Source organism: Lacerta agilis, chromosome 14 (assembly GCF_009819535.1).
Source record: "Lacerta agilis isolate rLacAgi1 chromosome 14, rLacAgi1.pri, whole genome shotgun sequence".
Classification (NCBI taxonomy): domain Eukaryota; kingdom Metazoa; phylum Chordata; class Lepidosauria; order Squamata; family Lacertidae; genus Lacerta; species Lacerta agilis.
The window spans coordinates 2,643,614-2,666,656 of NC_046325.1; the positions used below are offsets into that span (position 1 = coordinate 2,643,614).

At 51.3% G+C, this 23,043-nt stretch overlaps 1 protein-coding gene across 1 annotated transcript in view; it reads right to left on the reverse strand.

Moving 5' to 3' along the window:
- Nucleotides 1–23,043, reverse strand: part of FGF11 (fibroblast growth factor 11) — a 41,634-nt gene that overhangs the window by 14,182 nt on the left and 4,409 nt on the right. Inside the window, exon 2 of the mRNA XM_033169590.1 lies at nucleotides 1,639–1,749. Within this exon, the coding sequence (XP_033025481.1) occupies nucleotides 1,639–1,749 (111 nt within the window). The remainder of the gene's footprint in view (nucleotides 1–1,638; nucleotides 1,750–23,043) is intronic.

A 23,043-nucleotide genomic window follows, 5' to 3' on the forward strand; every position in this document is an offset into this window, starting at 1 on the left:
GCAATAGACTAAAAACAAGATTAAAACCTTGCCTGATATTCGCTTTTTTGCAAGGCTTTCCCTGCAAATTTAACGCTCCTTTCCTCGTTTATTTTCACAGATATACGCCTTGCCAAACACATTCTTAGTTTGGAGAGCTTCGTTGAAGACATCGGAGGTGTGCCGAATTCAAAGCACAGTTTTGGTTCGAGAAGCGAGGATCGGGGCGGTTTCTCGGAGAAACCGAATTCCTCCCCCCTATCCTAGTTGGGGAGCCTGGACCCGTGTGCCCTTTAGAAAGAATCCTAGAGCTCTGCAGTCGGAAGGGGACCCCCCGAGGTCATCCAGTCCAACCCGGAACCATGGCTAAGGAATCCTAGAATGGCAGCTCTGCTTAAAAACCTCCAAGGAATGAGAGAGGAACTATTGGGGGGGGGGCAGAAAGGACCCCGATGGGCAGGACTTGTGAATTCTGCTGGCAGCAGCAGCAGCAGGAACAAGAAGAAGAAGAGTTGCTTTGGAAAGGGACTCAGACCACAGGGAGCGAGTTCGAGGTGGGCGGCAGGTGGGCCTTTCGAGAGCATGAGGTGCTGGGCCTCTGCCAGGAGAGCCAGGTGGCTGCCTCGTCCCTGGGGGGCGCTTCCTTTAAACACTCACTTAAATGCAAGAGCAACGGCACGAGGGGTGGCGAGATTTGCTGCGGCCGTAGCTGCTGCCTCCCTCCTCCCGGCTTTGTATTCGAGTCTTGCTTGGGATGGGGAAGGGGGGGGGAGATTTGCTGGAAGAAGCCCAGGACAGGATGAAATGGAAGGAGCAGGGATCATCAATCATGGGTCCCTCGGAGGACGGAGCGGGCTCAATTATACTCAGGTAGAGAGCCAGGAATGGACGGGCGGAGATGGGGGGGGAAGGGGGGAGAAGGGAAGACAGATGGCACAAGCCAGAGAGGGAATGAGCAAGGGCGAGGGAGGCCGCGGCTGCAGATTGGGGGGACGCGTGTGTGTGGTCAGGCGAGAGGGCCCCCAGATCCAGCCCCCCCCCCCCGGGGGAAAGAACAGGCAGGATTTAATTCACAAATGGGACAGTTGAGGGGTGTATATCCCAGGCCTTGTCCCAAACCGAATGCAGGCAAGGTGGGGCCAGGATAGGCCATGACACCCCCTGCCCAAAAAAGGACCCAACCGGCGGGTGGAGGGCCCAAATATTTCTGCTATGGAATGGTGAGTCGTTGGCCGACCCCCTGCACACCTGCCCGCGCAGCCCGGCGGGGTTGTGTTACACGGGGCTGGGATGGATGACCTTTGGGGGGTCCCTTCTGGCGGCACGGTTCTAAGGCGGTTTCCTCCTTCTCTGACTCCGCACCGCCCTTGCCAAACTTGGCAAGGAAGTGCCCTGAGATCTTACGATGAAGAAGGGCGGTATAGGACTCTAATAAATAAAATGAATCAAGTGTTGGCTCTTCGGCGCCACCTCTGTCAGCCTCCCAGCCGCCCGCCCTATCCCTGCTGGAAAGGGATTAAGTGGAAGCTCCTGCCCCGATCCGTTCTGGGATGTACAGGTGGAGGGTCAGGACTTTCTCCAGATCTCCTGCCGGGGATTTGGGCGGTGGATGTGGGTCAGGAGAGGGTTTCCCCCCCCGGCCCCGGCAGCTGCCCTTACTGAAGCCGTTGGTGTCCTCTCTGGTGCCGTCAATACTGCCGTCGGGGTGGACCTGGAGGTAATAGCCGTGCCTGCAGAAGAGTTTGGTGACGATGCCTTTCAGCTGCGGCTCTGCACCGGAACGGAGGTGGGAAAGCAAGCGAGACACGGTAAGAAACAACACTTTCCGGGAGACGCATAGAGCCCTCTCCCCGTGTGAACCGGCAAGGACCCCCCAATCGCCACCTGAGACCTTTCTCTGCGCGCCCCCAACCTCCACGGGGAAGTCCGGAAGGGTGGCGACAAGAGAGAGGGGCCTTTTCTGTGGTGACTCCCTATTTGTAGGACACCCTCCCCAGAGAGGCTCGCCTGCAACCGTCCTCACATATTCGTTCATTCATTTTAAAACAATGCTCAAGGCGGCTTACAAGATTTACATCGGGGGTCGGCAAACTTACCGGGCCTCGGGCCGGTTCCTCCAGCGCCGATCGTGTGGCGGGCTGGAGGGCGGGGCACATGCTATTTCTGGCACATAGCATGGGGGCGGGCCGCCCTGTGTTCCATAATGGAGGGGGTGACAAATTATCAAGGAATTTTTAATTTTTTTTAAATTGATTTTTTTTTTTAATGCCTGCTCCGAAGGTCTTATCTTACTATACTAGGGATTATATAGCTATATATGAAATTTCATGCATATCAGTTAATATCTTGACCCTCCTCCACCAAAATAGCTGTTCACTTGGCTGCTTTCCTCTGTCGTGAAGGCTGAAATTTCAGTTCAGAGAACACTTACTGTTCCCAACCCTAACCCTGTGGAAAGCCATCTCATTAGACTTTAATTTGATTTTGAGATGTTTTTAGGAGGTAATTTAATTATTGTTTGATTTTATACTAATGTTATGTATCTGATGTCAGCCACCCTGAGCCCGACTTTGGCTGGGGAGGGCGGGATATAAATAATTTATTATTATTATTATTATTATTATTATTATTATTATTATTATTATTATTATTATTATTCTTACTTGTTATTATTCCTTTGTAAGAAAATATTAAATAATGTAAAACCATTTTTGAGGGGTGGGGGGAATCAAGGGGGGGGGGTTGACAAGAAATTTGGTGGTGCGGGCCAGATAATTGAGTCCCGCGGGCCGTAGTTTGGAGACGTACGATTTACATAATCAGCAACATAACAAAATTCATAAACAATAAATAACACACATCAGAAAATACACAACCAAATGGAAAACCATTTCCGCATAAATCCTAAAATCTAAAACTAGGAATACAGCATTCATATCAACCACAATAAAAAAATGACATAGATAATAAAATAAAAGACAAAAACAAACACAACGCACAAAACACAAAAACGTATCTTTTGGCACCGGTCAAAAACATTTCTTTTCCGCCAAGCTTACTCTTCAGCCCCGCTGAGATTTGAACCCAGGCCTTTGCAGCCTGGAACACGGAGCATTACACTGCAGAAGCCTCCCCCCCTTAGAAAACTGCAGAGGTGGAGGGCATCTGTGAAAACACAACGAAAAACTGTACAGCACCTAGAACGGCGCGTTGCAATTACTGCCATGTCAGTTTTTCATTTTTCAAGCTGGACGTTCCCCTCCCCCTTCCTTTAGTCTGTGCTCCTCCGAAACCCACTCCAACTCTGCCCACACAAGGCGTCCAGAACCGGACACGGCAACTCCAGACGGATATAGCCCCGTTCCCGTTAAAAGTGTGGAGAAACTGGGATTTCATTAACGCGGCCTGGAATCGCGTTGGGCTCTTTTGCCGCCGCATCGCGCCGATGGCTCAGGTTAGGATCCTGAAAATTGCACTACAAGCTGTAGTTGAATGGTGAATTTCGGACATAATGGAGACGTAAAAGGTTTGGATTATCGTAAAAGACGCGGGAGGAAACGGTTAACAACAGGGGAGGAAGGGAAGTCCAGGAGATTCCTTAGGATCTTGTTTCTCTGTTGTACGTTCGATATGAGACTGTAAAGTTTTAATCTGAAAAACCAACCAACCAAAGAAATAATAAATAATAGGAGGCACATTGCGACCCCACATCTGACCCCCTCGCCACCTGCCTGGGCCCATCAAGCTCTCTCTCTCGGCCGGCCGCCCCAGCCCTTGAGCTCTGCCAACCCTCTTGACCCCCACTGGGCGCTTGGCAAAATAGCCAGAAGTGTCACAGTGTGGGGGGCTGCTGGAGCGGTTCCTACCTGTGGGGTTTTTTGTGGGGGGACTCCCAGAGCAAGCGGGGCCTACCCTGCAGACTCCATCTGCAGACATCGGTAGTTCCTGCTGGAACCGCAGAAGTGTTGAGTTGGAAGGGGCCCCCAGCGGTCATCTAGTCCAACCCCCGGCCATGCAGGAATCTCAGCTAAAGCATCCATGACTGATGGCCACCCAACCTCGGATTAAAAAAACCTTTAGGAAGGAGATTGCTACTTTTTCCATGCGGTTCTCTTGGGGTGTAAATTGATGGAGGAAGTTCTCCTGTTTAATTCCAACTTTCTGCGCAGGTGCTGAAAACCCAGCTGCGGGGAAGGGAACCCTCACACATAGGAAGTTTAAAGAGGGAAAAGCAGCTGAAAGGTGGCGAGGGAATTACCTCAATGCACAGAAAAGGGATAGCCATTGTAGGATCTAGGAGTCTTGATAGACCACAAACTTGACATGAGTCAAGAGTGTGACGCAGCAGCTCAAAAAGCCAATGCAATTCTGGGCTGCATCAATAGGAGTATAGCGTCTAGATCAAGGGAAGTAATAGTACCACTGTATTCCGCTCTGGTCAGACCTCACCTGGAATACTGTGTCCAGTTCTGGGCACCCCAGTTCAAGAAGGATACTGACAAGCTGGAAGGTGTCCAGAGGAGGGCAACCAAAATGGTCAAAGGCCTGGAAACGATGCCTTATGAGGAACGGCTTAGGGAGCTGGGTATGTTTAGCCTGGAGGAGAGAAGGTTAAGGGGTGATATGATAGCCATGTTCAAATATATAAAAGGATGTCATATAGAGGAGGGAGAAAGGTTGTTTTCTGCTGCTCCAGAGAAGCGGACATGGGGCAATGGATTCAAACTGCAAGAAAGAAGATTCCACCTAAACATTAGGAAAAACTTCCTGACAGTGAGAGCTGTTGGACAGTGGAATTTGCTGCCAAGGAGTGTGGTGGAGTCTCCTTCTTTGGAGGTCTTTAAGCAGAGGCTTGACAGCCGTCTGTCAGGAATGCTTTGATGGTGTTTCCTGCTTGGCAGGGGGTTGGACTGGATGGCCCTTGGGGTCTCTTCCAACTCTAGGATTCTATGATTATTATTCCCAATCATTGTTACATTTCTATCCCACTTTTTTCTCTCCAGGGAGCTCAAGGTGGCGTTTGCAAGGCTCTCCTCAATGAATTCTCACAACAGGAGAGGCAGTGTCGTGCAGTGGTTAGAGCCTCAGATCGAGTTCAAATCCCCGCTCGGCCACAGGCGACCTCTCTCAGCCTACCTCGCAGGGCAGGGCGTGTTGTGGGAGGGGGGGGCTGTGAGGAGGGAGGGGAGAAAAAGGCAGAGTAGCAAACAGAGAACCCTGCGAGGTAGGACAGGCTCGACGACAGGCCCAAGTGAGCAGGGATCTTAACCCTAGTCAGGCACTCTAATCACCGCGCCGCACTGCCTCATGCTGAGCTAGGAGCCCGCGAGGACTGCCGGTTAGTTGTCCCAGATGCCCAACGACAGACCTGGGTGGCCACCAAACCGAGACAAAGCGTTTGGGGAGAGGGACCTGTCACAGCTCCTCTCAGGGGTCTCTCCATGGGGTGGGTGTCCCTCTCTCAAGCCTTCTGCCTCCCCAGCCCAGGCTGCCCGGGTCCGAGGGGACTTTTCCGCAAATGACACTGCGGAGCCAAATCTTCCTGACGGAAACACATGCTGCCAAAGTCCTGGAGGGCACTGGAGAGGACCTCAGTCGTCAGGGCAGGTGACAGTCACCCAGCCCAGAGCAGGCAGGCAGGCAGGCAGGAGCAGTCCTTCCTAGACCCCATCCCAGGCTGCGAAAGGACCCAGGAGTCCTGGCTCATGTGCCCCGACCATTCAGCCAGACTTCCCCAACCTTTACGCCTTCCAGTTTTCGACTACGACTCCCATCAGCTTGCAGTGAGCACAAATGTGTTGGGACTACAGTTCCTGTCAGTGGCATTTCCCCCCACCAGCCAGCAGGAATGTTTTGGACTACAACTCCCATCAGGCAGCTGGAGTGTGATGGACTACAACTGCATTTTATTCTGTGAACAGCCCTGAGATCTTACGATGAAGTCTGGTATAGAAATCTAGTTAATAACAATAATACTTAAAAGACACGGGTGGCACTGTGGTCTAAACCACTGAGACTTGGGCTTGCCAATCGGAAGTTGGCGGTTCGAATCCCCATGACGGGGTGAGCTCCTGTTGCTCGGTCCCTGCTCCTGCCAACCTAGCAGTTCGAAAGCACGTCAAAAGCGCAAGTAGATAAATAGGTACCATTCCGGCGGGAAGGTAAACGGCGTTTCCATGCGCTGCTCTGGTTCGCCAGAAGCGGCTTTGTCATGCTGGCCACATGACCCAGAAACTGTCTGCGGACAAATGGCAGCTCCCTCAGCCAGTAAAGTGAGATGTGTGCCGCAACCCCAGAGTTGTACATAACTGGACTTAACTGTCAGGGGTCCCTTTACCTCTTGAGGAGAAAAAATTATGGGGTGAAAGACTACTCCACGGCTCAGCTTGCCGGGGTGGAAGTCCCCCCGCGGGTCCATGCAGTTAGTAAAAGAAGGAAGTTCCAGCCAAGTATTTCGGAACAAAACAGCGGTCAGTAGATTCAGGTAGGTAGCCATGTTGGTCTGATGCAGTTGAAATATATTTTAAAAAAATAAAAAAAATTGTCCCATAGCACCTTAGAGACCCACTAAGTTTGTTCTTGGTATGAGCTTTCGTGTGCATGCTGAAAGAATCTGAAGAAGTGTGCATGCACAAGAAAGCTTATACCAAGAACAAACTTAGTGGGTCTCTAAGGTGCTTGCAGACAGTAGACCATGATCTTTATTGTTGCACAACAGGTCCCCACAGGAGCAAGAAACCTGAGCATGGGTTGACATCCTCTTTTAAAACTTCCCTCTTTCCCCCAGAATACACTTGGAGAGGCATCATAGATACATCATCACTACATCACTAGCATGTCACAAATGGAGAGGGGTATACAAGGGTTAGGGATGCGGGTGGCGCTGTGGTCTAAACCACAGAGCTTAGGGCTTGCCGATCGGAAGTTTGGCGGTTCGAATCCTGCGACGGGGTGAGCTCCCGTTGCTCGGTCCCAGCTCCTGCCCACCTAGCAGTTCAAAAGCACGTCAAAGTGCAAGTAGATAAATAGGTACCACTCCGGTGGGAAGGTAAATGGCGTTACCGTGCGCTGCTCTGGTTCGCCAGAAGCGGCTTTGTCATGCTGGCCACATGACCCGGAGGCTGTCTGCGGACAAACGCCGGCTCCCTCGGCCTATAGAGCGAGATGAGACTGGACCTGATGGTCAGGGGTCCCTTTACTTTTATACAAGGGTTAGGGACGTGGGTGGCGCTGTGGGTTAAACCACAGAGCCTAGGGCTTGCCGATCAGAAGGTTGGCAGTTTGAATCCCCGTGACAGGTTGAGCGCCTGTTGCTCTGTCCCTGCTCCTGCCAACCTAGCAGTTCGAAAGCACGTCAAAGTGCAAGTAGATAAATAGCTACCACTCCAGCGGGAAGGTAAATGGCATTTCCGTGCGCTGCTCTGGTTCGCCAGAAGCGGCTCAGTCATGCTGACCACATGACCCGGAAGCTGTATGCTGGCTCCCTCGGGCAGTAAAGCGAGATGAGCGCCACAACCCCAGAGTCATCCGTGACTGGACCTAAAGGTCAGGGGTCCCTTTACCTTTACCTTATGCAAGGGTTATGCAAGTTCAACATTAGGTCACTTTATCAGAAACCTTTCCCAAGCCTCTTAAGTACCCATCACCCAAAGAACAATAAAACTCTTTCCATATCCTCGCCCTCAGGACTTGTCTGGAGATGGGCTTTCAGAACACCTGACTTGCTAAACTGCCTGCTGCCTACAGGACTTCCTGCTTCTTGGTTCATGGAGGGAGGTGGAGTCCAAATTCACCTTTCTTTAAGGGTTAAAATGGCATTGGAATGAGGACAGTAGGTTAAAATGTGGATTTTCTACGAATTTACAAAGCTACCTTTCTTTTCTACGAATTTACAAAGCTACAAATAATATTGCAACAACTTTAAAGATGTGCCCCCCATGTCATTTCTGTAATAACTATAATAATAATAATAATAATAATAATAATAATAATAATAATAATAATAATAATAATAATAATAAATTCGTATCTGAAGAAGTGTGCATGCACACGAAAGCTCATACCAAGAACAAACTTAGTTGGTCTCCAAGGTGCTACTGGAAGGAATTTTTTAAAAATATAATTCCCATCAGACAGCAGGAATGTGTTCGGCGGGAATTTTCTGGGGACAACAACTCTCATCAGCCCCCAGCCCTGAGGTCCCTGGGCAGGTTGCAACAATTAAAATGCAGCAATGATATTGAAACACAATAGAGCGCGATAAAAAAAAAGTTCAAAACTATTTAGCGCCTAAAAACAAGGTGACTCCTCAAAACCTTCACCTCAAGTGTCTCTGAGGGTGGAGGAAGTGCCAAGAGGGCCCCCTCTGCCGATCTCAGCACATTGTTTGCACAGTGGCCAACCAGATGCCCATTACAGGAAACCTGCAAACAGGATTCGAACACAATACCAACACTGTTCCCCTCCTGTGTTTTCCAGCAAATGGGATCCAGAAGCAGCTCCGTCTCTGACCATGGAGGCAGAGCCGAGCCATTAGAATTTGTCTAACTGCAGGGACGCGGCTGGCGCTGTGGTCTAAACCACAGAGCCTAGGGCTTGCCGATCGGAAGGTCGGCGGTTCGAATCCCCGTGACAGGGTGAGCTCCCGTTGCTCGGTCCCTGCTCCTGCCAACCTAGCAGTTTGAAAGCACGTCAAAAGTGCAAGTAGATAAATAGGTACCGCTCTGGCGGGAAGGTAAATGGCGTTTCCGTGCGCTGCTCTGGTTCGCCAGAAGCGGCTTAGTCATGCTGGCCACATGACCCAGAAGCTGTACGCTGGCTCCCTCGGCCAATAAAGCAAGATGAGCGCCGCAACCCCAGAGTCATCCGCGACTGGACATAACGGTCTGGGGTCCCTTTACCTTTAACCCTCCTGTGGCGGAGAGTTCCACGGTTTAACTCTGCGCTGGCTTCCTTTTATCTGCCCTGAATCTTCCAAGGAGATTTGGGCTGCGAGAAATTCCCCTTTAGAAGAGGTCCCTCGGTCCTCTGGCTCGATGAAAATTTAATGTTGAGGTTTAACACACACACACACACACACACAACCCCCCCCCAAAAAAAAAACCTACAGACCCGAGGCGTGATTTTTGCACAAAACAAAACACACATTTGAGACACACACGGAGCAGGCAAGCGGACGCATCTCAGGACATCTCAATTCCGAACAGATCTCTCCCCCCACATTCTTGGCCTCCTTCAAGCTCAGAAAACCACTCTTTTTGTTCCTCTGCCTCCCTCCCTCCCTCCTTCCCTCCCTCTCTGCCTTTTGACAGGCCTTGGAAATAATTCAGGAGCCATTACAGAGCGAAAGGGGGTATATTCTGGGCGCCAGCATCTGGGATATGACAACGCGGGGGAAACGACTCTTAAGCAAATTATACTTAGGGAAGAAAAATGGGTCCCTTTTAACGAGACGCAGCGAGAGATTTCCCGTTCCATCAACGTCGGGGAGATTTGGGCATTTTAATTCTGCTGTTTCAACTTAAGAAAAAAAGGGGGGGAGGGCGAGAAATCTGGGGACGGACTCAGATCCCCCCCCAGAGCAAGATGGAAAGGAGAAGGGTCTGGGGTTGAGTTTTAGGGGCATTTATTTTTGGGGTGCAAAATCAGGCTCGTTCCAAAATAAATAAATCACAGGGTGCAGGACGCCTGGGTTCCCTGGAGGGAAGTGCAATGTATTTTTTTTAGCGGGGGCAGACAGTTGGATTTTGCCTCCCACGGTCATTTAGTTTCTGCCCCCCCCCCGCTCTATTTCCCGCAGGCAAACGTCCCATCGCAGTGATGAATCAGTTTAGTTGTATATGAATGTAATCTTTTTAAGTGGTGAGATGTCCACACTTCTCAGTGGCAGTTGGCCTAGCAAAGGATGAGAGCTGCAGATTTCCAGCAAAACACCTCCTTCCCTCTGCCTTCCCCATCCATGACTCTGGGTTTTTTTTCCTGGCTGATAGTGCCTCTAGGGGGTCTGGCAATTCTCCCTCCAACACCCCCACCCAAAAAAAAAAAAAAAAGATAATTAGCAAAGCCACTCAAACAGACAGCTCCTTATTCATCATTTTCTGCAGCCTTCATCTCCATGTGTCCTGACCGGTGTGACGTGCCCATTTCACACACGGGGACAACCGAGGCCGAGAAAGAATAACAGAGCTGTGGAGATCGAAGGGACCCCTGAGGGTCATCCAGTCTGACCCCCCCAGCCATGCAGCAATCACAGCAAAAGGATCTCTAGCAGCCGGCCAACCTCTGTTGAAAAATGGAGTCCACCAGCTTCCATCTAGCCGGGCATCCTGTTCTCAAAGTGGAAAACCAGATCCACCCCCCCCAAAAAGAAGCCTATATTCAGGACAAAATAACAATGGCCATTGATAGCTTTCTCCCCCTCCATGAATTTGTCTAATCCTCTTTTTAAAGCCATCCAAGCTGGTGCCTCTTGTGGCAGGGAGTTCCACAGTATAACTCTGTGCTGCGTGAAGTCTCATCTGCCCTGAAATCTCCCATCCTTCAACTTCATTGGGCGGCCCTGAGTTCCAGTATGACGAGAGAAGGATAAAAACTTTTCCTCTCTGCTTTCTCCTCACCAGGTATAATTTTATAAGCCTCTCCTCTTTCGTGCATTTTTTAGCTAAAGCAAAGAGTTCCGAACGCCGTCACCTTTCCTCCGAGGGGAACAGCTCCATCCTCTCCATCACTCGCGGTGCCCTTTTCCAAATCTTTTCTTGCTCTGCAATATCTTTTTTAATTTAGCGCCAGAACTGTACTCCAAGTACAGTCGCACTGTAAATTTGCAAAAAAAAGGCAGCACGACGTTTGCTGTTTCTCTTCCTGATCCCTTTTCGAAAAGGAGCCTGTGGTATGCCCTGAACTGTAGTGGTTAAGAGCGGTAGACTCGTTATCTGGGGAACCGGGTTCGCGTCTCCACTCCTCCACATGCAGCTGCTGGGTGACCTTGGGCTAGTCACACTTCTCTGAAGTCTCTCAGCCCCACTCACCTCACAGAGTGTTTGTTGTGGGGGAGGAAGGGAAAGGAGAATGTTAGCCGCTTTGAGACTCCTTCGGGTAGTGAAAAGCGGGATATCAAATCCAAACTCTAGAAGAGCCCAGCTGCTAGATCAGGCCAACCAGATGCATCGCAGAATTGTGGCGTTGGCAGGGACCCCCAAGGGTCATCTAGTCCAACCCCCTGCAATGCAGAACTCTCCGCACTTGGATCCCTCAACGACTGACGTGTTCAGGGCCGCAACATGAGAACCTAGCGACAACCTCTGGTGATGTCCCGGGGCAGGCCCTGGCGATGTCAACCAGCGCTACACGTTGAGCATTAACTTCCATCGCCGAGAGTGCGCCATTCAACTCCTTCCCACCACCGAGCCCCGGAGATGGAGGTTAATGGGGAGTACACCCCAGAGTGAGTCGACGCTATCATTTCCAACCTGGGCTAAAGCTTGCAAGATGAACCCCAGTCTGCTGAATAATAACGTTGTGGGATTTTGGGGGGTCAGTCTGGATGATGCTCCAGGGTCCTGTACCCAGCAAAGGTTAGAATCCAAGAGGGCATTCTATTGCTGACAAGATTCTTTGTAAGACAATGACCTTAGCTGCAATGTTTGAAAATCAGATTATATGAGCTGGCCGCCAAATGGCACCTTAATCCTAGGTGCCTTTTCACCCTTTATAATGAAATTTATTGTTGTTCTTGTTCGTTTGTTTCATTTCTTTACTGCTTTATTTTTTCAAGAAAACACCTCAAAGTGGTTTACAACACACTCAAACATCAACTAAAACAAATTCAAGCTTCAAGGGAAATATTTCAGATCCTTCTCCAAGTGACATTTTGCTTTCCCCATATTGATTCGCCTACTTAATTTATAGAGCTGCCCCATAGCAGAAGGACTCTAGGAAAGTCAGGGTGGTGTAGTGGCTGGACTAGGACCTGGGAGATCAGGGTTCGAATCAGGAAGTTCTGAGGCCACTCACAGCCCCTTCACCCACCTCACAGGGTTGTTGGAGAGGCTAGCGAAATGGAGATGTCCGTTGCCCGGCAACCAGAGATCTCCACATGGTCACCACGGGAACCGCGGCAGTGGCAAGATGCGCCTGGGGGATTCCAAACAGTACCCCCCCCTGGTGATGTCACGGTGACGTCATTCAGCGGGACGTGTTGAGCATTTACCCCCATCGCCGAGAGTGTGCCATTCAACTCCTTCCCACTATGGAGCTCTGGAGACGGAGGTTAATGGGGAGAACACCCAGAGTAAGTCGACGCTATCATTTCCAACCTGGGCTGAAGCTTGCAAGATGCGCCCCCAAGCCTGCTGAACAATAGTCTTGTTGGTTTGAGGCGGGGTCAGTTTGAATGATGCCCCAAGTCCCTCTCGATTTTCGTACCCAACAAAAGTTAGAATCAGAGAGAGGATTCTGTCGCTGAACTAGTTCACTCAGGTGCTCTCCTCAGCACCCCAAAAGAATGATCCAGCTTGCCAGAGCTGCAAATAAGTGAGGGGGCCCACCGGGCCTTTCTCTCAGCCCCCTCTCCTAGTGCTTAGGTCGGAGAGCAACAGCCTGAGTTTGGGGTTCGAGATGAGCCAGAAACCAGGCTGGGAGCCGGAGACACAGAGACCTGCTTGCTCCGTGCTGGACCTAAAACTGCGAATAACGGAGAGGCGAGATCTTTTGGGGGGTGTAAATGCCGTGAAGCCCTACACCTTAGGCTCGGGTTGTATGTATGTGCCGATGTACAAACCGTACAACCTAAAGACACCACAGTCTCCGCTGACCTTCGTCCCGAGGGAGACCGAACCCCAGGTAAGAAGTCGGGATTCCCTCAGAGGTTGGTGGAAGAAGGACAGTGGTAAAAAAATTAAAGATAATCTCGTTGCCCTTTCTGGAGAATCAAGACCCTCCCCCTTGGAAGGGGGCAGGTGAACCCCCAGCTCTGGGGTGTCTGTTTGGCAACCCTTTTCCATTGCCACCAACATGGTGGGTGCAGAATATAGGGCCTGCCCACCCAGGTGTTCCTGCCTGCCTGCCTGCCTCTCACCTCTTCTCTCCTTCCTTCCTCTCCCTTGTCACACTCCCTCGCTCTCCCTCTGCATCTGCAGAGAGAGGGAGAGGGAGACAGAGGAGTAATCTACAAGGTTACACAGATGCAGAGGTGCTCCTGCCCACAGGAGGCGGGAGGGAGAAATCCCTAGGCAGTTTTTTTTGGGGGGGGAGAGGCAGAAAAGGGAATCTGTTGAGAGAAGAAGGGCAAACCCCAAAAAAGCAAAGGGGTGGGGGTCTGAGATTTGTCCTGGGATAGGGGGCTGGTATTGTGACGGGCTGCAAAATCAGGGTGCGGGGAAAAGCTTAGCAGCCCAGGGTGTTTGTGTGCGTCATATGGTTTTGGGGTTGTTGGGACCCCCAAAGGTCATCCGGCCCAACCCCCTGCAATGCAGGAAGTACAGCCCGAGAATCCCCGGCAGACGGCTGTCGGGCTTCTGCATAAAAGAAGGGCTGTGGGGACCCTCAATCGCAGAATCCTAGAATTGTAGAGTTGGGAGGGGATCCCCCAAAGGTCATCCATCCCAACCCCCTGCAATGCAGGGAAATGCCACGGAAAGGGAGGTAGCAGGGTTTTGGCGGAGAGGCGTGATTAGCACCCAGGAGATTGGTTTCTTGGGGGGGGGGTCGGCAAGGCAGAACCGGGAGGGGGGGCATTGTAGACGGACGCATCAAACAGGCTGCGATTTGGGGGAGCAGGGCCTCTCGTCCAAAGGTAACCAGGTCCTGTGATGTTAGGATGTAAAATCGAGGGGTTCAGAAGGGTTTGTGGGTTTTGTTGGGGGGGCACAGATCCAGTGGGAAGAGAGGGGCCCATGAGGACTAGAATATTGGGCGATATGTTAGCGCGGCTATCACATTCAGTATATTAAGGGAAGAGATGGGGTGTGATTATAGAGTTTGGGGACGGGCGGACCCTGAGCCCCACATCCAGGACGTTGCAGCGAGGGCAGAGATCTTTTCCAACCAGGACTGAGGACAGAAATATATGGCGTGCGGTAGAAAGGAAGAGAGAAACCAGGCGGATAAATTTATCCGGATAATTATCCCCTTCCGCTCTTCCTACAAGCAGACGGTTCTTAAATACACAGACGTGGGGGGTCGTCTCTTCCCCCCCCTCTCGCGCTTCTTCCAACAAGCTCCCTTCCTCCCAGAATGTATGCAGATATATTTAAATAGATTTAATTTATTATAATAGCCCTGGCTGCCTTTGAAGCATGCGGGGGGGGGGGGAGAGAGATGGGAGGATGAAATTAGGGGTTGAGATGTGGTTCCCATGGCCTTTTCCGGGGACTGGGGGGGGCGTTTGTTGCTAAGGCGAGAGAGGGAGGCAGGAGAGACACCTGGCCTGACCTTGTGGGGAGGGCAATGGGGTTTGTGTGCCCCCTACGGAAAGACAAAGAGGGAAGCCTTTCCCAACGGGGTAGGGCGCCACAGCCGTGGATCGTGGACCACGCCCAAGCAACACCATCCGAAAGACTTGGCATCCTCCACGGAGAGAGGCATCCATCATGTTTATATCCCAATCTCCGAATAAGTTCCCAAATAAAAAACCCGCCGCCGTCGAGAGCTCCGGCGAGGCAGTTCCCTCCAAGCCTCCATAAATATATTTATTCCTGGCAATAAAAGCCGCGCGTCCCTTTTTTTAGACGCCTCGAAACGGATCGCTTTCCCCGATGAGGAAGCCGGAAAGTGCCCGCGAGGTGGAAACGGATACCCTCTCGGGGAAGGCCTCGGGCCTGGAGGGTGGTTTCCCCCAGCCTGACCGCAGAGCCAGGAGGGAACCGCAGGTAGGGGGGGTCCTCCTTCCCACCCCACCCCAGACGGCTGCGTTACGGGGCCCGCCCTGCTCTTGACGTTGCGGATCGGGGGCAAGGGGGGAGCTTTGTGGTGTTTCCTCGGTCACTTCCACCCGCTCGAAGGCCCGAGGTTTTTTCCAGAAGCCGCCCTTGCTGCCCGACATTATGGGGCCGGCTCACCTGTTGGGCAATGAAAAACGGGGGACATTTGTCCCTCTCTAGGTTGCGTGCTTCATTTGCGGCTGCGGTTGGAAGAGTCGGGTCCTGGAAGGTGGCAGAACTGGTTGTGGAGAAAAGAGGGTGGAGGAGAGACAAGAGAGGGGGGCTGCTTTGATGGTGTTTCCTGCTTGGCGGGGGGTTGGACTGGATGGCCCTTGGGGTCTCTTCCAACTCTAGGATTCTATGATTCTAACTCTGTCAGGGGGTTCTCGAGCTGTGGCTCCTCCTGCATTAGAGGGGGCTGGACTGGATGACCCTTGGGGGTCCCCTTCCAACTCAAAAATTCTTTGAAAAGGAGACAGTGGTGGTGGGTGGGTTGAGAAGGGCAGGACCAAGAAATTGTGCCCCCCAAGGAAGAGCAGAAGAATAGAGGTTTCGCCTTGGAGATTCTCCTCTCCAACCCAGCTGGGCTCCCCATGAACGCCATATATGCAGAAGGCCGCTGGTGGTTGGCGAATGCTTGTTGAATCCTAGAATTGTACAGCCGGCAGGGACCCCTGGGGGTCATCCAGCCCAACCCCCTGTATTCAGGAATCGCAGCAAACGAATCCCAGGCAGAAAAAAGCATCCAGTTTCTGTTGAACCCTTGGCCCCCTTAGTTCAGTAATGTTCACACTGACCGGCAGCAAAGGCTCTCCCAGCCCTACCTGGAGATATGACCACTAGGCATGACGGCCATGCTCTGCCTCCACGGTCAGAGGCAAGCCATGCTTCCTAATCCCAGTTGCTGGAAACCACAGGAGGGGAAAGTCGGCTCTTGTGTTCGAATCCTGCATGCAGCCAGTTTCCCTTTAGGGTCGTCGGCTGCTGTGGGAACAGGATGCTGGCCGTGAAGGGCCACCGGCCTGATCCCACAGGGAACCGAACCGGGAACCTTCTACACTCCAAGCAGCTGTCCCCCCCCCCTCCACTGAGCCACGGATGATCACTTCAGTTGCTGACCCCGTCAACCCCAGAAAACGGGAACAAAATCGGATACCCGTGTGCTGAATGAACCCGGGTCTGATCCAGTCGCGGCCATACTGACGCGAGGACGCCAAAGTCTCTGCCCCAGGGAGCTTACAATGCGCAGGAATGGGGAAGGGAGAAGGCGGATTCAAAGCAGTCGCTCTCCATTTGCTGGCAAATCTTTTCAGGTTTTGGGGGGCTCGGTTTTAGGTTGCTATGGGGTTTGGAGTTTTTTTTGGAGGGGGGGTGTAATATGGAGGGAGAAAAGCTGGGTGTTGTGGGCTGAGGGTGGCAGAGAGAGAGTCTGTGGGGCTGAGTGTTTTGGCCCGCTCCCACGGCAAACGTTGTTCTGCCAGCTGCAAGGACACCACAGGGTAATGAGGTGCAGGACCGGAGCCAAGAAATCAGCCGGAAAGAAAGGGAGGCGAGGCGAGGCAAGCAGAGAGATGTTCTGGATCCCAGCTTGAAGCTGGATCGTGCTGCAGACCAAGTACCCAATGAGGGGACGGCAGGGAGATGCAGATAGAGAGGGCAGGGCGTTTATTTATTGCAAGGATCACACCAAAGGACAGGGAAGCCCAGCATCCTGTCTCCGACAGTGGGCAGCCCAAGCAACCCGACAGCAGGGCTCCCTGCCGACCCTGCCTTGAGACCCCAAAGGTAGACTGCCTCTTGACATGGGGTTGCAATTGAGCGCTCTCCTCCGGCTATTTGCCTAAACCCCACATCTCCGAGCTGCGGCGGCTGCGGTCTCTCTTGAGACCCGATTCCAGAGCCATCTAGAATCGTAGAGTTGGAAGGGACCCCGGGGGGTCATCCGGTCCAACCCCCCTGAGACACTGGAATCTCAGCTGAAGCATCCGGGACAGATGGCCCTCCAACCTCTTCTTAGAAACCTCCAAGGAAGGAGTTCCGCCCCACTGTCCAACAGCGCTCACTGCCAGAACGTTTAGTCGTAACCTCCTTTCTCGTAGCTTGAAGCTGTTGGTTCGAGTCCTACCCTCCAGAGCTAGCTGTGTATTGTCTGCACGGACCGGCAACATCCTTCCAGGAAGCCAGGCCGGGTCTCTCCCAGCCCTTCCTGGGATTCAGGCAATGCACGGCCTTTTGCTTAAGACGCAGGAACATAGACTAATACAGACATAATGTTAATAAGTCAATATTGCCCACACTGACTTGCAGCAGCTCTCCAGGATTATTATTTTTTTTGGGGGGGGGTGTCTCTCCTACAAGGATATTCTGTCGCCGATTAAAGATGGGACCATTTGGATTTTTTTTTCTACACCTATGCCTCTAGAGGTCTATTCCATGGGTAGGCAAACTAAGGCCTGGGGGCCGGATCTGGCCCAATCACCTTCTAAATCCTGTTTGCGGATGGTCCAGGAATCAGCGTGTTTTTACATGAGCAGAATGTGTGCTTTTATTTAAAATGCATCTCTGGGTTATTTGTGGGGCCTGCCTGGTGTTTTCACATGAGTAGAATGTGTGCTTTTATTTAAAATGCATCTCTGGGTTATTTGTGGGGCCTGCCTGGTGTTTTCACATGAGTAGAATGTGTCCTTTTATTTAAAATGCATCTCTGGGTTATTTGTGGGGCCTGCCTGGTGTTTGTACATGAGTAGAATGTGTGCTTTTATTTAAAATGCATCTCTGGGTTATTTGTGGGGCCTGCCTGGTGTTTGTACATGAGTAGAATGTGTGCTTTTATTTAAAATGCACCTCTGGGTTATTTGTGGGGCCTGCCTGGTGTTTTTACATGAGCAGAATGTGTCCTTTTTATTTAAAATGCATCTCTGGGTTATTTGTGGGGCATAAGAATTCGTTCATTCCCCCCCCCCCAAAAAAAATAGTCCGGCCCCCGACAAGGTCTGAGGGACAGTGGAGCGGCCCCCTGCTGAAAACGTTTGCTGACCCCTGCTCTATTCTGCAACATATCACTGATGCATTAAGAGTGCATTAGTGCTGGGTTTATACCGCATTTACGCTGGGCTGTCCGCACATCGTCCCTCTTCAACAATCGCCCTGTGATGCCTCCCCCGACGCTATCGGTATCCTTGCGCCGCAGCAAAAAACACAACGCTAAATCACAAAATGAACCGGAACGTGTGCAGTTTGAAAAGGTACAGCCTTGAAGTTGGAAGGCGTGCCGCTGATTGGATATAAATCGTAGAAGAACAAAGTTTGGAGGGTCTAGACGACCACATGGCCTACGATTCTAGAACTGTAATGTATAATTTTTCTAAAGTCTCTTTGTCCTGGCGCGCTCAATACGGGACAGAAACGACCTTTTCGCATATGCAGAGAAAATATACATTGGATATGGGTTGGAGCCAGCAACTTGCAAATGTGCGAAAGGGTTTTTCAGAGGAGAAATCGGGAAATTTTGACAGCTCTCAAGGAAGGAAGGAAGGAAGGAAGGAAGGAAGGAAGGAAGGAAGGAAGGAAGGACTGTTTATCCGAAAAAAGAAGAGTCCTGCTGGATCAGGCCCATCTAGTCCAGCATCCTGTTCTCACAGTGGCCAACTGGTGGGAAACCCGCAATTAGGATTCGAACCCGCAACCAACACTCTCCCTTCCTGCGGTTTCCAGCATTGCTGCCTCCGACCATGGAGGCAGAGCATAGCCATCCAACCATAGCACTCTCCCCCTCTGTGAGTCTGTCCGACCCTCTTTTAAAACCGTCGCAAGTCGGTGGCCGCCACAGCTTCATGAGTCGGGGAGTTCCACGGCTTAACTATGCTCCCCCCCCCCCCCCGGTTTCAAAAGAAGCCCAGAAAAGTTGGGACTCTTAAGTTCTTTAATGAGAGTGACCCAAACACCACCCTCTGTTCCCGGCACTCAAGAGGCGTAACATTGCAGAAGGGGACCCAGGTGTCCTGGAGCTCGGATCCTGTGCTCCTTCCTTCCGGGCTGAGATTCTGCCTCTTAATACCAGTTGCTGAGCATCACAGGTGGGCAGAGTGCTCTGTTGCGTTCGTGTCCTGCTCTCGGGCTTCCCACTGAGGCATCTGGTCGGCCGCTGTGAGAACAGGATGCGGGCCAGATGGGCTGCCGGCCTGATCTCGCAAAAGGATCTTCCAATCTTCTTGTGGCCCCGTTTCGCCTTGAGCGGGCGAGATACGGCTCAAGAGGGAAGTTCGGGTAAGGAGGAGAAGCTGCGTCCCGAACGGAGGCCGGGCCCCGAATTCGAATCCTGCTCGGAGAAAGACCGTGGGCTTCGGTGCCCAGTGGGGGCAGGTCCCCACACACAGAGAGCCAGGGTGGGGTTGCTGACCTGGGAGAGAACAGGGTTCGAATCCCTACTCAGCCATGAAGCTCACTGGGTGGGCCTTGCGCCAGTTACAGTCTCTCAGCCTAACCGACCTCACAGGGTCGTTGTGAAGATCAAATGGGGAAGGGGGAAACTCTGCTTGCCACCTCGATCTCCTTCGAGGAAAGGCAGGATATAGATGTAATAATAATAATAATAATAATAATAATAATAATAATAATAATAGTTTTAAAGAAACACATATTTCAAACACATCCCTTCAGCAAACTACAATAGCTCATGTGCTTTAAATGTGCATCGGGTGCTGTGAATTCGCCTTGGTCTGTACCCTAAGATGAACTGAAGGAAGAAAAGCTTCCTAGCACGGGAGGCAGCGGTAGTGTAGTGGTTAGAGCAGGGGTAGACAAACTAAGGCCCGGGGGCCAGATCTGGCCCAATCGCCTTCTCAATCCGGCCCACGGACGGTCCGGGAATCAGCGTGTTTTTACATGAGTAGAATATGTGCTTTTATTTAAAATGCATCTCTGGGTTATTTGTTTGGCATAGGAATTTGTTCATATTTTCCCCCAAAATATAGTCCGGCCCTCCACAAGGTCTGAGGGACGGTGGACCGGCCCCCCTGCTGAAAAAGGTTGCTGACCCCTGGGTTAGAGCATCGGCCTAAGACCTGAGAGAGAGACCAGGGTTCAGATCCCCACTCAGCCACGAAGCTCCCTTGGTGTGGCCTTGGGGGCCAGCCACGGCCTCAGCCTATCCTACTTCGCAGGGTTGTTGCTGGGAAGAAGGGAAGAGCCGGTTATGCCACCTCGAGCTCCTCGGATGAGAAAAAGGTGGGGTATAAATGCAAAACGAGAGATTAGAGAGCATTATAGGTTCTCCCCCTCCCAACTAAATGCACAGCCTCGATTTAAAGTGATTCGAACCCGGAACCCTTGGCTCTCTTTCCTCCTTGGAGCTGCCGCAGAACAGGCTCTCCTCTCTGCAGCCTTCTTCCTCCCCACACGCTTGCGAGATTTAGCAAATTAAAATAAGGACACGCTTGTAACACCCCGATTGTCGCACTCGAGAACAGCCGCCTGATCTCCTCCCACTCCAAGGCATATTACTCATCGGCGGAGGTCTTTACTCCACTTCCGTTCCCATTTACACGGTGGACACCTGTCCCTGAGCCGTTTTATGCACCGTATACGCCCGCTTTGGCTGCCAAAGGTGCATCGGAAAATACAGAAGGGTCTGGCAGAATATTTGAGACGCCCGTGGAGTGGGGAATTGCAGAAGGTACTTCACTGCAAAGTACCTTTGCTTTCACGGAATCATAGAACACTACGGGTCGGAAGGGGACCTAAGGGTCATCTAGTCTGACCCCAGCAGTGCCGTTATCGCAGGAATCACTGACGGGTGGCCACCCAAACTCTGTCTAACGAGAGAGTCCACCGCCTTCTGACGAAGTCCGTTCCGCAGCCCCGACCCTCCGAAAATTCATTGCTAAACTTTAGCCGCCATCTCTTTCCCCGCAATTTGAACCCGGCACCCACATGCGCTGCAGAGCAAACTACGCTGACTTTCTGCATGCTGAGCGGATGAGAGACGCCCCAAGATCCTAGACCTCATGGTTGTTTATCAATGGCTGCACATGTCGAGTCAGAAGTGAAGTCTTTGCCCAGCCTTGCCTGGAGACACGGTCGGAATTCGAACCCGGGACGTTCTGTGCATGCAAAGCAGATGCTCCCTGCTTCAGCACCTCCGCCTGCAGAGAAGATTCCTGCCTTGACCCACCTCCGGAGATTCCTGAGGAAGTAGCAATGCATTCCCCCAAGGCAAAAAGATGAGGTCAAAACAGGGACACAGTTTAGCAGCCAGCTAAACAGAGGCGGTTTTGTTGCATTTCTCTACCATAGGGCAGAAGAAGTCATCTTTCCCCAGAAGCAGGACTTGGGTGTTTGTAGCGACAGGGGTGGACTTATTGCAGTGCAAGTGTCCCGGTTTTCCCAGGACGGTCCGGGGATTGCAGAAGTTTTTTCCTGTTCCCTCCTCCCTTCCACATCTCGATCAAAAGTAGTGGAGACTCACAAACTCTCCTGTCCTTTTTGGAAATACAGGTGAAACTCGAAAAATTAGAATATCGTGGAAAGGTTCATTTCTTTCAGTAATTCAACTTAAAAGGTGAAACTAATATACGAGATAGACTCATGACATGCAAAGTGAGATATGTCAAGCCTCTGTTTGTTATAATTGTGATGATTATGGCGTACAGCTGATGAGAACCCCAAAGTTGAAATTGTGAATTTGGGGTTTTCATCAGCTGTACCCCATAACCATCACAATTATAACAAGCAAAGGCTTGACATATCTCGCTTTGCATGTCATGAGTCTATCTCATATGTTAAACTCCAGTAGCTGATGAAAACAATTGCTTACATAAATGGACTTTTCCACGATATTCTGATTTTTCGAGTTTCACCTGTAGAAGCCTTTGCTCTCTCTCTCTCTCTCTCTCTCTCTCTCTCTCTCTCTCTCTCTCTCTCTCTCTCTCTCCTCCTCCTGTTTATTCCAAAAATAAAATCCCTGCACCAAATGAAGTTGGCATATGAAGCCCTTTTGAAGGAAAAGGTCACCAATCTGCTTTAAATTCTTTAATTGCAGTGCTTCCGCAGCCAACCTTTTATTTTTTATTTTTAGGAAACACCGTGGAATGTTTATGACTCCTTTATTGTAAATGGAGCAAAAATGTTTTTTTTAAAAAAAATTCCTTCCAGTAGCACCTTACAGACCAACAAAGTTTGTTATTGGTATGAGCTTTCGTGTGCATGCACATTTCTTGGAGCCTCACGCTGTCTACTCGGAAGTAAGCACCGCTGTATCCAATGGAGTTTGTTGTTGTTTAGTCCTTTAGTCGTGTCCGACTCTTTGTGACCCCATGGACCAGAGCACGCCAGGCACGCCTATCCTCCACTGCCTCTCGCAGTTTGGCCAAACTCATGCCGGTAGCTTCAAGAACACTGTCCCACCATCTCATCCTCTGTCGTCCCCTTCTCCTTGTGCCCTCCATCTTTCCCAACATCAGGGTCTTTTCCAGGGAGTCTTCTCTTCTCATGAGGTGGCCAAAGTACTGGAGCCTCAGCTTCAGGATCTGTCCTTCCAGTGAGCACTCAGGGCTGATTTCTTTAGGGATGGATAGGTTTGATCTTCTTGCAGTCCATGGGACTCTCAAGAGTCTCCTCCAGCACCATAATTCAAAAGCATCAATTCTTCGGCGATCAGCCTTCTTTATGGTCCAGCTCTCACTTCCATACATCACTACTGGGGAAACACTACTAGGGAAATATAGTCCGGCCCACCACATGGTCTGAGGGACGGTGGAACGGCCCACGACTGGAAAAGGTTTCTGAACCCTGGGTTTTGTTGTCGTTCAGTCGTGTCCGACTCTTCGTGACCCCATGGACCAGAGCATGCCAGGCACGCCTATCCTTCACTGCCTCTCGCAGTTTGGCCAAACTCATGTTAGTAGCTTCGAGAACACTGTCCAACCATCTCATCCTCTGTCGTCCCCTTCTCCTTGTGCCCTCCATCTTTCCCAACATCAGGGTCTTTTCCAGGGAGTCTTCTCTTCTCATGAGGTGGCCAAAGTCTTGGAGCCTCAACTTCAGGATCTGTCCTTCTAGTGAGCACTCAGGGCTGATTTCTTTGAGAATGGATAAGTTTGATCTTCTTGCAGTCCATGGGACTCTCAAGAGTCTCCTCCAGCACCAT